Source organism: Suncus etruscus, chromosome X (genome assembly GCF_024139225.1).
Source record: "Suncus etruscus isolate mSunEtr1 chromosome X, mSunEtr1.pri.cur, whole genome shotgun sequence".
Lineage (NCBI taxonomy): Eukaryota > Metazoa > Chordata > Mammalia > Eulipotyphla > Soricidae > Suncus > Suncus etruscus.
The window spans coordinates 47,980,688-47,996,218 of NC_064868.1; the positions used below are offsets into that span (position 1 = coordinate 47,980,688).

General features: G+C 35.1%; 1 protein-coding gene across 7 annotated transcripts in view; it reads left to right on the top strand.

Moving 5' to 3' along the window:
• The window catches only part of KDM6A (lysine demethylase 6A), a 126,003-nt gene that overhangs the window by 44,426 nt on the left and 66,046 nt on the right, over positions 1-15,531 (top strand). For all 7 annotated transcript variants that reach the window (XM_049767152.1, XM_049767149.1, XM_049767150.1 and 4 more), the window contains exon 6: positions 5,417-5,537. In XM_049767152.1, coding sequence (XP_049623109.1) covers positions 5,417-5,537 — 121 coding nt within the window. The remainder of the gene's footprint in view (positions 1-5,416; positions 5,538-15,531) is intronic.

Genomic DNA, 15,531 nt, shown 5'->3' on the forward strand with positions numbered 1-15,531 from the left:
GTAACTTCTGTTAATGCCATTTACCATGTTTGGTCTGCCCTCTTTCATTTCTACTTCTAAAAATCATTAAAAGTCTTGTCTCTTTGATTTACTTCTTGAAATTTTCTACCTGTCTTATTTAAAAATAACTCATTTCTCAATACTAGTGTGTGGAAGTTTATATCCATAGTGTAAATTCTGTTGTGTGTGCATATATATGCTAATACTGTTTTAGTGCTAGAATATTTACCTTTTTTTATTAGTATGGAATTTAATGGAATTAGTCCACTCATCTCTTTAACTATCCCTAAGGGAAATCTGTAGACTCAGCTTTATTCATCCAGAGAATTTAAGTTTATGTTTTCCAAGTGTACTTAAACTGTGCACAGGACATTAAGTTAATAACATTATTTTTACTATAACTTTGTAAAGTTGTGGAGATGAGCCATTTTCTTTTGCTCTTAAATGTCTTCCTAGAAGTTTTATTTAAAATGACATTGTGGGGTCAGAGAGATAGCATGGAGGTAGGGCATTTGCCTTGCATGTGGAAGGACAGTGGTTCGACCCAGGCATCCCATATGGTTCCCCAAGCCTGCCAGGAGCGATTTCTGAGCGTAGAGCCAGGAGTAAACTCTGAACACTGTTGGGTATGACTCAAAAACCAAAAAAAGAAAAAAAGAAAAGAAAAAGAAAAATTAAATTAAAAAATAAAATGACCATTGTGGGATTATTGTGGGACTAAAGAGATACTACAGGGTTGCCACTGCCTTTCCCCCATTCTTCTATTCCTCTCTTCCCCCAGTGATTCATATGCATATAATATATATCCACTAATTTTATTCTAGTTGATAATGTGCCTTATATATTAAAATTATAAACCTTTTCAAGTATTGTATCATAAAAGTGCATTGCAGTTTGGGGTAACTTTATAATATTCTAAAAGTATCAGACAGAATTCTGAATTCAGCAAAAGTTATTTTTCCTTGTGCTACAGAGATCATATTATGGCTACAAGCAGTTTGGTGAGAGATAAATGCACTCAAGTTATGACCCAAGTTGGAGTGTAATGATTCAAGTGATACCAATTTTCTATAGTCTTTTGTACCAGATAATAAAATACTATATAATCTTAGGGATACAGAGATTTCATTTCATTTCATTTTATTTCTCTCCCTTCCCCCTCCCATCTCTCCCTCTTCTCCCTTCCTCTCATCTTTATTTCCCCCTCCTTCCCTTCCTGTCCTTCCTTCTTAATTTTCCATTTCCCTGAAGTGAGAAGAAGAGGCTGGCTAAATGAAAGTGTACTTTGTTATATTTTGTTATGTGAGGGGACCAATTACAGATAGAAACAGTAGATAAATAGAAATTCCCTCCTATCCCCTACCCCAGTAAGTTCAGTAAGTTTTCACATTGATAACAATAGCGAACATTTATTAAATGTAAATATGTTTAGTAATTAGAAACTAAACTAATTACAAATTAAAAAATATAGGCCTCAAGGAATAAGCTTCTTGGAAAAACTGGAGATAGAATAGAATATTCTATATTCAATAGAATAGAATGACTTCATCATAGAGTGAATCAGCTGCGGGTTAACTAAAAACTGGTTGGTGTTCAGTTTGGTTATATGTTATAAAAATTATGCTGGATTACAGTAAAGTGGAAGAATGTAAATATTCTAGGTTCAGAGATAAGTAGTAGTGAAACCAAGAGGAAAGAAATACTCAGATAAAATAAGAGTAGTGTTAGGGTGTAACTGGAAATGTGAAGCTAAGAGGAAGGACATAGTTACATAAAGAAATGACTCAAATAAGCCATTTCACAACTGAGGAGGCAAAGTGTTAGGGTATAACTAGTGATGAAGTTGAAGAGGCACAGCTCAGAGACATGCAGGCTTTGTTCTGGTTAGGAAGCCACCATAGATGCCACATATCTGAGAAAATGTAGTTAAGTCAGAGCAGAACTTGAAATACTTCAAGATGCTGTGAACATGCTTATGGAGTATTGGCAGTTTAGATCTCAATTTAGGTCTAAAAGGGAATTTTGAAACACAAAACAAGATACTAACCACATTATCTTAAAGGCGTTTTAAAGAGTAAACTTTTTATAGTCCAGACTACTACTACTACTACTACTACTACTACTACTACTACTACTACTACTACTACTACTACTACTACTACTACAAATAGCCAGTGTGTTGGAATGTGTACTTTTTGCTTTGGTGTAAACATTTACGCTTGTGATATTATGAATTAAGTGGATAAATAGATATCTCTACTAAAGAGACCCAAGCATTTAAGGGAACATATATGAGGGTCAGGGATGTGGGTTAAGTGATAAAACATACAGGACTTGAGAGAGAGTGCACTGCGTAGGATACTTGCTTTGCATGCAGCTGATCTGGATTCTACTCCCAGCATCACAAGGGGTTTTCTAAGCCCTAGCAGGAGTGATCCCTGAGCATTGCCTAGTGTGGTTGAACCTCTTTCCTCCCCTCGAAAAAGAGGTAGAGTACATGTCTAGCCATGTGCAAGCCTGGATTCAAGGAGTACTGGTGATATGCATACCCCTGGTGCTCCCTGAGCATCACTAGGAAATCTTCTACCCCCAACCCACATTTATGTAGAGTAAATTTAGAGAGAAGCTTATAAATAAAAACTAAGACAATATGAATTATTTCTACCATGTTATTGCTCTGTTTCATACCCCTTTTCTCACCTATGCATCTATAGACCTTTTTACCTTTTTCCTATGTTTGTTTATGTTCGTCCCACACCCAGTGGCACTCGGGTGTTACTCTTGGATCTGCACTCAGAAATCGCTCCTGGCTGACACAGGAGACCATATGGGATGCCATGGATGAAACCCAGTTCGATGTGTGCAAGGCAAACACCCTACCCACTGTGCTATCACTCCAGCCCCCTTTTTTACCTTTTTCTTACCAAAGTTTTCTCCCCGCACCGCTCTTCTATCTTTGCTTTTCCAATTTTTTTATCGCCTGCCTTTTTTTTTTTTTTTTAAATTAAATACAAAACCAAAACTTTTCTGTGCTACACTTTGTGGTGTTCAAGGGTACTCTTGGATCTTTGCTGGTAGGTTGCTCCCAGTGGTGCTTAGGTCTTCTAGAGGCAAAACATGATATAGACCCATTGAGCTTGCTCTCTGGCCATAGTTCTGGCTCTTTCTTTATGGTAGAAATATAAATAGATTTAATAAAACTTGGCATATAGCCACCACTTTTAACTATTACAAAACTATATCAAAGAAAATGTATAAATTACATGTTATGAATGTTGTTCATAACCACATTACCTCAGTGCTCCTAACCCCATCAATACAGAACTTCTAAAATTCTCTATATAATTTATCTGCTTTACAATATATTTTACTTGAAATAACTTATTTCTATAGTTATTTTTCTAAACTTTTTATTTTTAGTGCCTTCCCCAGACATGTATTTTCCTCCTTTCAAACCACACATGCTTGTGCATACATGCACAAACAACTTTGCTTATTTTATATGCAAAGAGTAGCACTAGATACAGTGAAGAGAGAATAGTGTGAAGCTCTATATCTTATGTTGGGAAGATTCTTTCCTCTCAGTTCTTCTGCTTATATATGGGATATTCATAGACATTTAAAAAGCCAACTAACATATAGGTGCCAAACTCCTTTAAAGAAAGCATTGAACCAGGTATAAATGTTTCTAATATCAGAGTTGTAAATTCCCTAGAATGAACAATCATTGCCTTTGAAAATGCTTAATTTAAGATAAATATGTATATAATCATATAACTTTGGGGGGTAATAGATAACTTATTAATCAAAATAAAGATATTTAGAGATGTGGAAAATTTTACTGTTTTTTTTGTGATGTATTTGAACTTTAAATATTGGGGGGCATCTAAATTTTGTCAAGTGACTATAAGAAATATATAGTGGAGAATTAGGTGCGTTTTTTTTTTTTCAAATATTGGGATAAGTCTTAAAAACATGTAGAAAAATTTAAAATGAATGCCAAGCATACTGTTTTCTGTTATTTCAACCTTTAAAAATTGGTAGTTTATTCAGATGATATGATAAAAGTGTTCTTGAAATCTATTCAGTGAAACTGTCCCTTCCTCTGGTTTTTGTTTTACTAGTTATCACTGCTAATCACTATCTTTTGTAAAGATGAAATGTGAATTTTGAAAAAGATACACTGATAAATTAATGGAAAATAATCACACAGTTTGGGAAACCAGGAACAAACCCATAGAACTGTTGGCATTTTATTAACATCTGCAGAACTTGATAAAAATGGAAAAATATGAAAACTGTTCACCTACTTTACACCATAAATAAATAAGTTATAGAGAGATAGCTCATGTGGTAGAACACTGTGCCAGGTCCTGAGTTCAATACGCAGAACCATTTAGTGATACTCCTCAACACTATATCAGGCCTACCAAAGAAGTATCAGATTCTCAACATTAGACTGAGCATTGCTTTAAAAGAAAAAAGGGAATGGTTTAGAAGATGGATTGTAAACCTAAAATACAAATGGTTAAAAAACTACACCCCTAAAAAGAAATTTTAAGTTATATGTTAGAAACAAGATTAATTTCCTTTGGTAGTTTTGGTGTGGTGACATACATTTTTTTTTTTTTTGTCTTTCGGGCCACACCTGTTTGATGCTCAGGGGTTACTCCTGGCTAAGCGCTCAGAAATTGCCCCTGGCTTGGGGGGACCATATGGGACGCCAGGGGATTGAACCATGGTCCTGATCCTTGGCTAGCACTTGCAAGGCAGACACCTTACCTCTAGCGCCACCTCGCCGGCCCCGGTAACATACATTTTAAATAATAAAATTGTAGGGGCCGGATATAGCACAGCGTAAGGGCGTTTGCCTTCTATGCAGCTGTTCCAGGATAGATGGTGGTTCAAATCCTGGCATCCCATATGGTCCCCCATGCCTGCCAGGATGATTTCTGAGCACAGAGCTAGGAGTAACCCCTGACCACCGCCGGGTGTGACCCAAAAGCCAAAACAAAAATAATAATAATAATGAAACAAAAAAAAATAATAATAATGAAATTGTACTCCTAAAACATATAGTGTTAACTATTGCTATCTTTCCAACACCCTGAGAAAATTCCCGAAACATTTATACTCTAAAGTTTTATTAAACATACAATAATATTTAATTAAGAATATCCTCAGCTTTTCCTGTGTTATTTTTCTTACATCAAGTTAGATGCTATATGGTCTGATTTACAGCACTAACTATACGAAAGATCCAGGTGCCCTATTTTATTCATTCATATATTTTTTTTTAAAGAAAACTGACATTTTCTTTAAAACAGTATTGCATAAACCAGGTATTACTGTACTACCAATCAAACATTTATGCAAGTGTTAAAAGTTAAGATATTTTATGTCTATATTCTTTCAGGGCAATTAAAGCATTTCAGGAGGTGCTTTATGTTGATCCCAGCTTTTGTCGAGCCAAGGAAATTCATTTACGACTTGGGCTTATGTTCAAAGTGAACACAGACTATGAGTCTAGTTTAAAGGTAGGTTGCTGGGTTTTCTCCAATATACAATGTTTTCATTTTTGTGGGGCATTCTTTGGTTACTGTTTGTTTCTTTTCTCTTCTGTTTGTTGTTAAATTAGAGCATTGAGAAATGTTGAAATTTATATCAGCACTTCAAAAGAAAAAATTTAAAATGTAGGTGGAAAAAAGGTATAACTATAAATTACAAGAAACAAAAGATTGGGTTTCAACTTCAAAGTACTTACAATGCTAAGACTTTAATGGTAATAGTCACAAATTTAAAAAATGGGTTTTTTTTTTTAAGTTTTAATTGAGATCTGTTATCAGGAAATGGTAAAGGTTTCAGTGACAGTTTGGATTGATCATGATAAAAGTAGCTTAATTATTAAGTAGTTTCTTAATTACGTTGTATCTATGACCCAGTTGTTAATCATTTATTTGCATGGATTATTAGAAATACTCCCACTTGTATCATCAATCGAAGCTATAAGTCCTATTAATTGTAATATATTTAAATTTTACTCTTCCCATATTTGGATTGCAGGGGTGTAAGTATAAACATTCTTGCAAAAATACAATTCATTGTTTGTTTAATATTTTATCTTTTGGGGCCGGCGTGGTGGCGCTAGAGGTAAGGTGTCTGCCTTGCCAGCACTAGCATAGGACGGACCATGGTTCAATCCCCCGGCGTCCCATGTGGTCCCCCAAACCAGGGGCGACTTCTGAGCGCATAGCCAGGAGTAACCCCTGAGCGTCACTGGGTGTGGCCCAAAAACCAAAAAAAAAAAAATTTTTTTTTATTGTTTATAGAAATTTGATATTTGACAACATTTTTACTAAGTTTCTTTGGTCATCACTTTCAGTCTTAGCAGGCTTTTTTTGAAAACAGTGCTTTCCTGCTAGACAAAATCATTCTTTTCTGAAAAGGATAGACGTTCTAGAAGGGAAGTTTATTAATTTTTTGTGAAATTATGATTATTTTTAATGGTTGTCATGTTTTAAGTTCAGATTACTTTGATTCTGAAGGGGAGAGATAAAGAATGTTTCTACAGTAGGTTGTAGTGTAAATTCACCAATAAGGAATTAACAGAAAGTTTTTTTAAAATTTTTTTAAAACTTTGTTTTTGTTTTATTGGGCCACATCCCGTGGTGCCCAGGGATTACCTCTGCTCTCAGAAATCACACTGGCAGTCTCAGGGGACCATATGGGATGCTGGGGATTGAACCAGGTAGGCCTTGTGCAAGTAAATGCCCTACCAGCTCTGCTATCATTCTGACCCCTGGGATTATTGAGTTTTTAAAACTTTATAGTAAACAATTACACAAATTACAACCAACCCCTCAGTGCTCATGCCTAATCTTGCATTAGTTTAATACAAAACTTTTGATATGAGATAGAACTAGAATTAAAAAACAAAGATATAATTGGAAATAAGTAGATGGTGTTTTTGCAGTCACATAGTTGTCAAAGGTAAGTGCACTTGAGTGAGGGAGGATAACTGAACAGATAGGGAATAAAAGGTGCTTGAAGTTTTTTGTTTTCCTCATTCAGAGTATTGCATTTCTCAAAATATTAATACATTATCAATGGATGTAATATAGCCAGTAAATCCATATTAATGCATATTAGCGATAATTAGCTGTAGTTTATAATTTAAAACAAACTTGTTTGACTATATTTTCAGGCCATTCTAGACCATGTTGCAGGAGTGATTTTGCTAGCAAATTTGCTAAATGTTGTTCATTAAGTATATTTAAGTGGAAAAATGATTATACCACAAAATATGACTTTGGCTATCTCTGTTTGCTGTATAATTACATAGATGCAAAACTATTTCCATAAAGGTGTCAGTGTTAATAATCTTTTGTCAGTGGAAACTGTTAAGTTTTATATGACTAATAGATAATGGCCCTTACTCATGTATGACATGAACTCTTTTTATATATAGCTTTAATTTGTTAGGACCTAGTTAAAGACTAACAAATTATCAAGTTATAGTGATTTTCATAGTTACGTTAAGGAAATCCCTTCTGGGGCCGGAGCAATGGCACAAGACGTAGGGCTTTTATCTTGCACAGGCTAACCTAGGACAGACTGTGGTTCGATCTGGTATCCCATATGGTTCCCCAAGCCAGGAGTGATTTTTGAGCACATAGCCAGGAGTAACCCCTGAGCATCACCAGGTGTGGCCCCAAATAACCAAAAAAAAAGAAAAAAAGAAAAAAAGAAAAAAAAAACCCATCCTTATTTTTGCTTTCCTTACATGAAGTCATTTTGTATTTATTTCATATATATGGAATTTGAAAAGAATTTTAGTAGTCTTTGAAAAGTTTCTACCATAATGAGGTTTCCCTCTCTAAATTTGCCCTCTTTTTTCTTTTTGTTTTTTGTTTTTTGTTTTTGGGCCATACCTGCAGGTGTTCAGGGCTTACTCCTGGCTCTGATCTCAAGGAACAACCTAGTGGAGTTCAAGGGACCATAATGTGATGACAGGGATTGAGTTCTGGTCAATTGCTGTACTCTTACACTTGTTGGATTCTTCACGCCATAATCCAACCCCAGGATAATTAATGGCTCTGGAGCAGAATAGCCAAGAGAATTAATAATCCAGTGAAAAACTTTGGATCAGAAGGCTTCCAACTTGGTGGTGGGCAGCCCCCCAAAACCTACTACTTTTATTGCCACACAACCCAACCCTAGGCCAGGGAGGGTCCAGTAACAGATAAAGTACCTATATAGAGCTAATGAAATCTAGGTGGGTTTTTAATTTCAAAAGCTTTGACTGAGGGGCTATGGGATTCTAGGGCTTAAGGGCAGAAGTCTTTGTATTGGAATAAAATAAGATGTGACCTAACACTCTCCAGCCATTTTTAGTTATTTTAGTAAATTAGGACCAATATTTTAGTTAAGGTAGGAAGTATTACATGCTTAGCATTCATTGTGAATGAATGTAGGACTCAGAAGATGATGTACCCACCTTCCCTTAGGTGACCATCAGTTTTTCTAACGTGGAAAGGCTGGTAGTTCAATTTATGTGAGTAGATTGCTTTTCCACTCTGATGGCTTTTCCACTATATGAATCTGTTTTGTATCATCATGTATTAGTATAGATCTTTGGGCTGTAAACTCAAACTGGTTAAAATAACATTTTATAGAATGTGAGCTTGATGTTTCAGTATTAGTTTTAATTGACCTGATCTAAAGTTTCAATAAGAATTTATTTTTTCTCATTGCCTTATTATGGTTGCTTGCCAGGTGCAGTCAAAATGAGATGATTCCTCATTTGTGTTTCAAATAGGAAGACATAAGAGAGTCTTGGAGTTTTGTGTGATGCTGACATATAATACATATTTGAACATCATTTTATAGAAGAGAAAGATTTGTGATTCCTCTTGGCCTCTCAAAGAATATTTTACTTTACTTTTCTTGGGAAAAAATAGGACACATGTCCATTTTCGATTTTTCCTTAACAAAGATAGACTAATAGACTAGTTTGTAGACTAGTACACCTAGTTTGTAATTAGGACTCAAATTTCCTAAATACTCAATCTGATGGAAGAGTGGTGGTGAATAAAAATAGTCTTGTTTTCTCTACTCATTTTTGTTCCTTCTCCCCAAAGAGATATACAGTATGTGCAGTATGTTTTAGATAGAAAGATATAGTGCAATTTTATTTTCATAATAAATTGTTTTCATACTCACATGAAATGCACTCCAGGGCATCCTATTTTATTTCCATCTCTGGTAATAACTTTTATCTTGTAATGTCTTTCTAAAACATTCATTTTGTTTGGTACAGTGCAAATACCAAATAGCTTTCTGGTTAAGTATATTTACTTTTAAAACATTGATCTGGGGCCAGAGTGATAGCACAGTCGTAGGGGGTTTGCCTTGCATGCAGCTGACCCAGGATTGACCTGGGTTTGATTGCCAGCATTCCATATGGTCCCCGAGCCTGCAAGGGACTATGTCTGAGCAGAGCCAGGAGTAACCTATATGCACCGCTCGGCGTGGCACAAAAACCAAAACCAAAAAATTGATCTGTCCTGTAACTAATTGTGGATCTTGAGCAAGGTACCTAACCTTTTTTTGGGGGTTAGGGGCCAGGGACATACCTGGTAGTACTCAGAGTTTACTACTGACTCTGGGTTTAGGAATCATTCCTTGTGTGGTTCAGAAGCCCATACATGTTGTCAGGGAGAGAACCTGGTTGTCTGTGTGTAAAGCAAGTGACTGCCCACTGTACTTTCACATTCTAGCACCAAGGGTCTACCTCTTACGTTACTGATTTTGTGTCTGTAGAATTGGAATAACTGGATCTACCTCACCAGATGATTGTAAAGGAGTATGCTTTGTGTGTGTGTGTCTGTGTGTGTCTGTGTGTGTGTTTGTGTATGTGTGTCTGTGTGTGTGTGCGTCTGTGTTATGTTTCTGTGAAATTAGTGGACACTTTCCAGCCTTTATTCGGTTATTTTTTGAACCATATCTAAAACTCCTTTAGTTTGTACCAGTATACTTTTAGTGAAATCCATTTTACAAAATATATACTTAGATTTTTGTTACTAAGCCTGTTCTCAGAAACATGAAGCTTTTAAATACCTAGCTTGCTTTTCAGTAATATGGTAGTTTTTTTTATGGTAGTGTTTTTAAGCTATTAACTTAGCCAACAAGGATTTCATGTGTATAGTATTGATGAAAATAGCAGTAATTTATTAACTAGTTTAATATTTGAATATGACCCATTTTTAGTGTCATGTTATTATATGATATTTTTAAATTTTTATTATTTTTTATTTTTATGATTAAGTTAACTAGGCTACTTTAGTTTCCTGATTAACTTTGTATAATTTTAGATTTTTATGTCATTACTTTTTATATTAAATATTAATCACTTATCCATTACATATTTGTAGCAGTGTGCTGTAGTTGTAAATAAAAGTATACCAATTTTGACATTCTTTTATATATATTTTTTTTTTTTTTGGTTTTTGGGCCACACCCGGCAGTGCTCAGGGGTTACTCCTGGCTGTCTGCTCAGAAATAGCTCCTGGCAGGCACGGGGGACCATATGGGACACCGGGATTTGAACCAACCACCTTTGGTCCTGGATCGGCTGTTTGCAAGGCAAATGCCGCTGTGCTATCTCTCCGGGCCCTCTTTTATATATTTGATATTTTTGTATTCTGAAAAACTATTAAGTAAAATAAGATGGAATACCACTGATAGTGTTCGGTTAATGCTCACAAATCTGTTTGATGATTGTATAGTAATTCTTCCTAGTGTTTGCATATTTAATTTTCCTAAAAATACATCAACACTATTTAATTTATTGGTGGCAAAATTGGTGGTGCTCTGGGACTAGTACAAGCTTAATGCCAAGAGGTTCTCCTAGTTGTGGGAGCTCAGAGGACCAGATAATGTTAAGTAAACCTGAATTATTTGCTGGAGTATCAGTACAATACAATGTAAATTCCTTATAATTTGGTATTTAGAGATAATAAATCTTGTATGAAATACTTAATATATATAAGGTTTGGTAGATAAGAATGCAAGGCAATGGGTTGATCTCAAAACTGTTTGCCTGGTATTTTTCTAGGTGTTTAGTGTTTCTCGAAATGAATATAATAAATGAAAGAGTACCAAAAAAAATGTTTCTTTGAAATTAACGGAAAACAGTGGAAAAAGAAAGTGAAAGACACTTGGGTTGGCAACTTTCAAGCAGTGCTCGGGACACCCAGGGGGACTTTCTTGGTGATTCTTGACCTCCCAGGCTGGTGGTTTGGTAGGAAGGCCTAAGGATGGGATGTTGCTTGGGCCTTGCAGTGCCAGGGATTGCCTAGGCTGTCTTGGGTGGTGCTCAGGGTTTCAGGCCTGTACCCATCAGTAATGGTTACCATATCACTGTGGGTGTTGAATTGGGATTAGCTTCATGGAAGAGATAGTTAATTTGTGTTATCTTTCGACACTGCTTTTATTTATCATCCTGTAGACTTTTCTACACAAAGTGAACAATGTTGATTTTTTTTCCCTCCTAGTGTCACCCTCCTCCCTAAATTTCCACTTCATTTTTCTTGTTTTCCTTCTATTTTTATATATGATATGAAATTTCTAAGTCACTGATATTTCTACTCCTTGTTTAACTTTTCTTCAAAAACTGCTTCATTTCAAGAAGGTTGAATCCTATACCCACTCTACTCTGTTTTCATTATGATAATCTGTAGTTATGTTTCTAGCTTGCATTTAAAATTTTCTAGTTCAGGGGTTTATTTTGGAGGTCCTGAACCAGTGGTTGGGGCTGGTCCAGCTGTGTTAGGAATGAACCATGGGCTTTCATATGCTAAGCATACATTGAGCTATTTCTTCAATATGCAGGTTAAAAAAAAAATCTACTCTTCTCTCCATCCCCTTCTTTTACAATTTAACATCACAGTTCCATTTGGGGAGAAGATTCCTGACTCTTGTCTTCACTGTTTTTCTCACTTTCCATTTGTTCATCAATTCGTACTTTACCTAGGTATTTTATGAGGTGATTTAGTCACTTCTTTATGTGTTTTTCACTTCTGTGGGCCCAGTTTCTTTTAAATGTTAGTTTTTCTCTGAGTTCTATAACTTCAAGTATGAGATTGTATCGATGAATAGCTGAATTACTTGACTTCCTCTAAAATAAAATAAGAGCTACAGATAAGATTTTTCACACTTTCAGTATACTTTTTCCCTTTGACTAAGGAATTGGGTGGAGATGGCAGTGTAGAGATGACAAAGAGCTGGAGTGCATATTCTGGTTGTGAGAGCCTTGAGCTTTCCCTAATCTTTTACTTAATGGGAGTATGCTACCCACCCCAGTACTGCCAGATATGTGTCCCTCAGATTTGGGAGGTTAGGGAAAATAGTTCAGTGGTATAGCACCATCCTTCTTTGGTGACTAGTAGAGTCCGCCTTGAACCAGTTGTAATAACCTTACGTTATAAAGAAAATTGAAAAACTGAATTTGAGACTTTAAAGAAACCCTCAGGATGTTTTCCAGCAGATATAGCCAAGCTTGGCTAAGTATGTTACTCAAACCCAACCAAAACAGCAGTTTCAATTCTATAACCTACTTATAGAGACCTGCTAAAGCTAGTTTTATCCATTTATAATAAATTACGAGTTTTAGGAATGAAATTTGGTTTTAATTGTACTTTGAGAACTGTGGCAGTCTGTAATAAGGAAAATAAAATTTAATTTGCAGTTGATTTAATAAGTCACTGCTTACACCTTACCTTCTCCATTTAAAGGACCTTTAAGACTTTTTGTTTTGTTTGGTTTGGTTTTGGTTTTGGGTCACACTGGCAGTGCTGAGGAGGTTACACCTGGCTCTGTGCTCAGAAATCACTCCTCGCAGACTGGGGTCCATATGGGATTCTGGAGATGGAACCCAAGTTCATCCTGGGTTGGTGGTATGAATGGCAAAAATGCCTATCAATGTGCTTTCACTCTGGCCCTAAGACATGTATGTATGTATGTATGTATGTATGTATGTATGTATGTATGTATGTATGTATATATGAATGTATGTATGTGTGTATGTATGTATGTATTTATTTATTTATTTATTTATTTATTTATTTATTTATTTATTTATTTATTGTTTTTGGGTCACACCCGGCATTGCTCAGGGGTTATTCCTGGCTCCAAGCTCAGAAATTGCTCCTGGCAGGCACGGGGGACCATATGGGGCACCGGGATTCGAACTGATGATCTCCTGCATGAAAGGCAAACGCCTTACCTCCATGCTATCTCTCCGGCCCCAAGACATGTATTTTTTAAAAAACTTTGTTCCTACCCTAGACTGAAGTAACTGTTTTCTTCCCTCATATGTAACGTTGGTTTCTGTGATAGAATTAATTCCAGTGAGCCCAAGTCTGTACTTAAAGAATAATATCTGCTGTAAAGTACCAACATTTTTTTTATTCCAAAAAAGATTTAGTCTGCACTACTGTGAGAGATAATAATATTAACTAAACATATTTTGTTTGGTTAGTCTGAAATTAGAGTTTGGGGACAAACATACACTTTAAATACTTAAAAATAGTAGTATTTAATGCTTATTACTATGCTTTGAAATAATTTATAAATGTTTCTGTTTGTTTCCCAAGGCATTATGACTAGGCAACTAAATTAGAATATTCAAGATTAGGTCTTGATTTCAAACATTAGTCAAATAATAATAATGTATACATTAAAAACACAATTTGTAAAGTAAAAGTTGCTTCTTAGATGTTTCAGGATTTGAAATACAGTTTAAAGAACTCTACAATGGGAAAGACTGATACTATAATCATGAACTATAACACAAGAATAACACAACTTAGAGGTTTAATCATGAACTGTAACAAAAAATAACACAATTTAGAGAAAAAATAGTCTTGAAACCCAAGTTTTATGGTGTTAATGTAAATACAGATAAATTTCACCATCTCCAGTAGAAAACTTGAAAACTTAGTGCTTAGTCTTCATAAAGCATATGTAAGGTACTGTAAAGGTATTTTGAAATATTGAGTGAGCCTTTTAAAACAAAAGGCGACTTTGGTGATAAAGATGTTAACACAAGTTATAATGACAAAATGGAGTAGAAATTCTCTAAAAAAGGAAAATTATTGTACCATTAAAATATTTTAGTAAATATTCATACTTAGAAGTTAAATTTTGGCAGGAAGCTTTATGTCTTTTCGTTTATATATAGACATTGAGCTTTAGATTCAACAATATTGCAACAGTACTACAGCTCAATTAATACTTCACACAGTAGTAGTATCGGTTCTGCAGTATTTTGGTGAAGGTACAGGTGTTTTCTACATGGTATTATTGGTTGTGGGGACATGTAGTAGATATTTCACTGATTATTTTCAGGTTTGAGGGTTGGTTTTCATAATTAATAGTCATTTCTGCTGATTTATACTATAGTAAATAGGTTCATTGATTTTTACTGACTAAAACTTAATGTAGCTTAGATGCTAGAACTGAAAGGAAAGTCACATGTTCATACCCACCATAGTCCACTACTTTTTATTATTTATAACTTCGCCTTTGGTTAAAGTTGGAGAATGTAATGATTCTATCCTCTTTTTGCTCAAGATTGGCTTTTGTGGGCAAAGTGGGACATGGTTTCATATAAGCGTTAGTGGATTTTTCTATGCCTTTGAGTGCCATTAGAATTTTGACAGGGATTGGTTCTATTTAGTGGTTGTGGGATAATCAATTTTACTTATGTAGTTTTATTTTGGGGGCAACACCTAGGGGTGCTCAGGGCTTACTTCTGCATTCAGGAATCACTCCTGGCAGGACTTGAGGGACCATATGAGATACCAGCTATTCAACTCCCAGGTCAGCCATGTGCTAGGTAGTGCCCTGTCCTTTGCTTTCTCTTGGGATGGTAATATTAATCACATTAATTCCAGTTTGTGAACATTGGATTGGCAGATTGGAATTAACCCAAAAAATTGGAATATTTTTGCATTTTTGTGTCTTAATTTCTTTGAATGATGACTAACACTTTCTGTGTATAAATATTTTGTTCCTAAAATGTGTATAAATTTTTGCCAAAAGATTGTTCTTTATCTTTGCTACTTTAAATGTTTACAGTCTCCTGATATTGTGGGTTTGAATTTTGATTCATTTCTGCTTTTTGTCTTAATGATTACACAAAACATTCTAGAAATAATCCGGACAGGTATTAGTGCTGAACCTCAAATAGTGATTATATATTGATGAAATATAGGGTAGAGTCTAAATAATTAAAGTCAGACATCTCTATGTTCTTTGTGGATTTCAGTATAAAACTAAAATACAGCTGTCTTTAAGGCTCTTGATTTGCAGACTTTTATGCCTTAATAGCATAGTTCTAAAAGATCTATTTTCTTATTTAATGGTTAATTTGTGCTAACAGTCTAGATTAGGTTTAGTTATGTATAATCTGTCTGATTATGTGGTGCTGTATAGAGAAAAAGAATGACTATAAAGCATAATTTATAC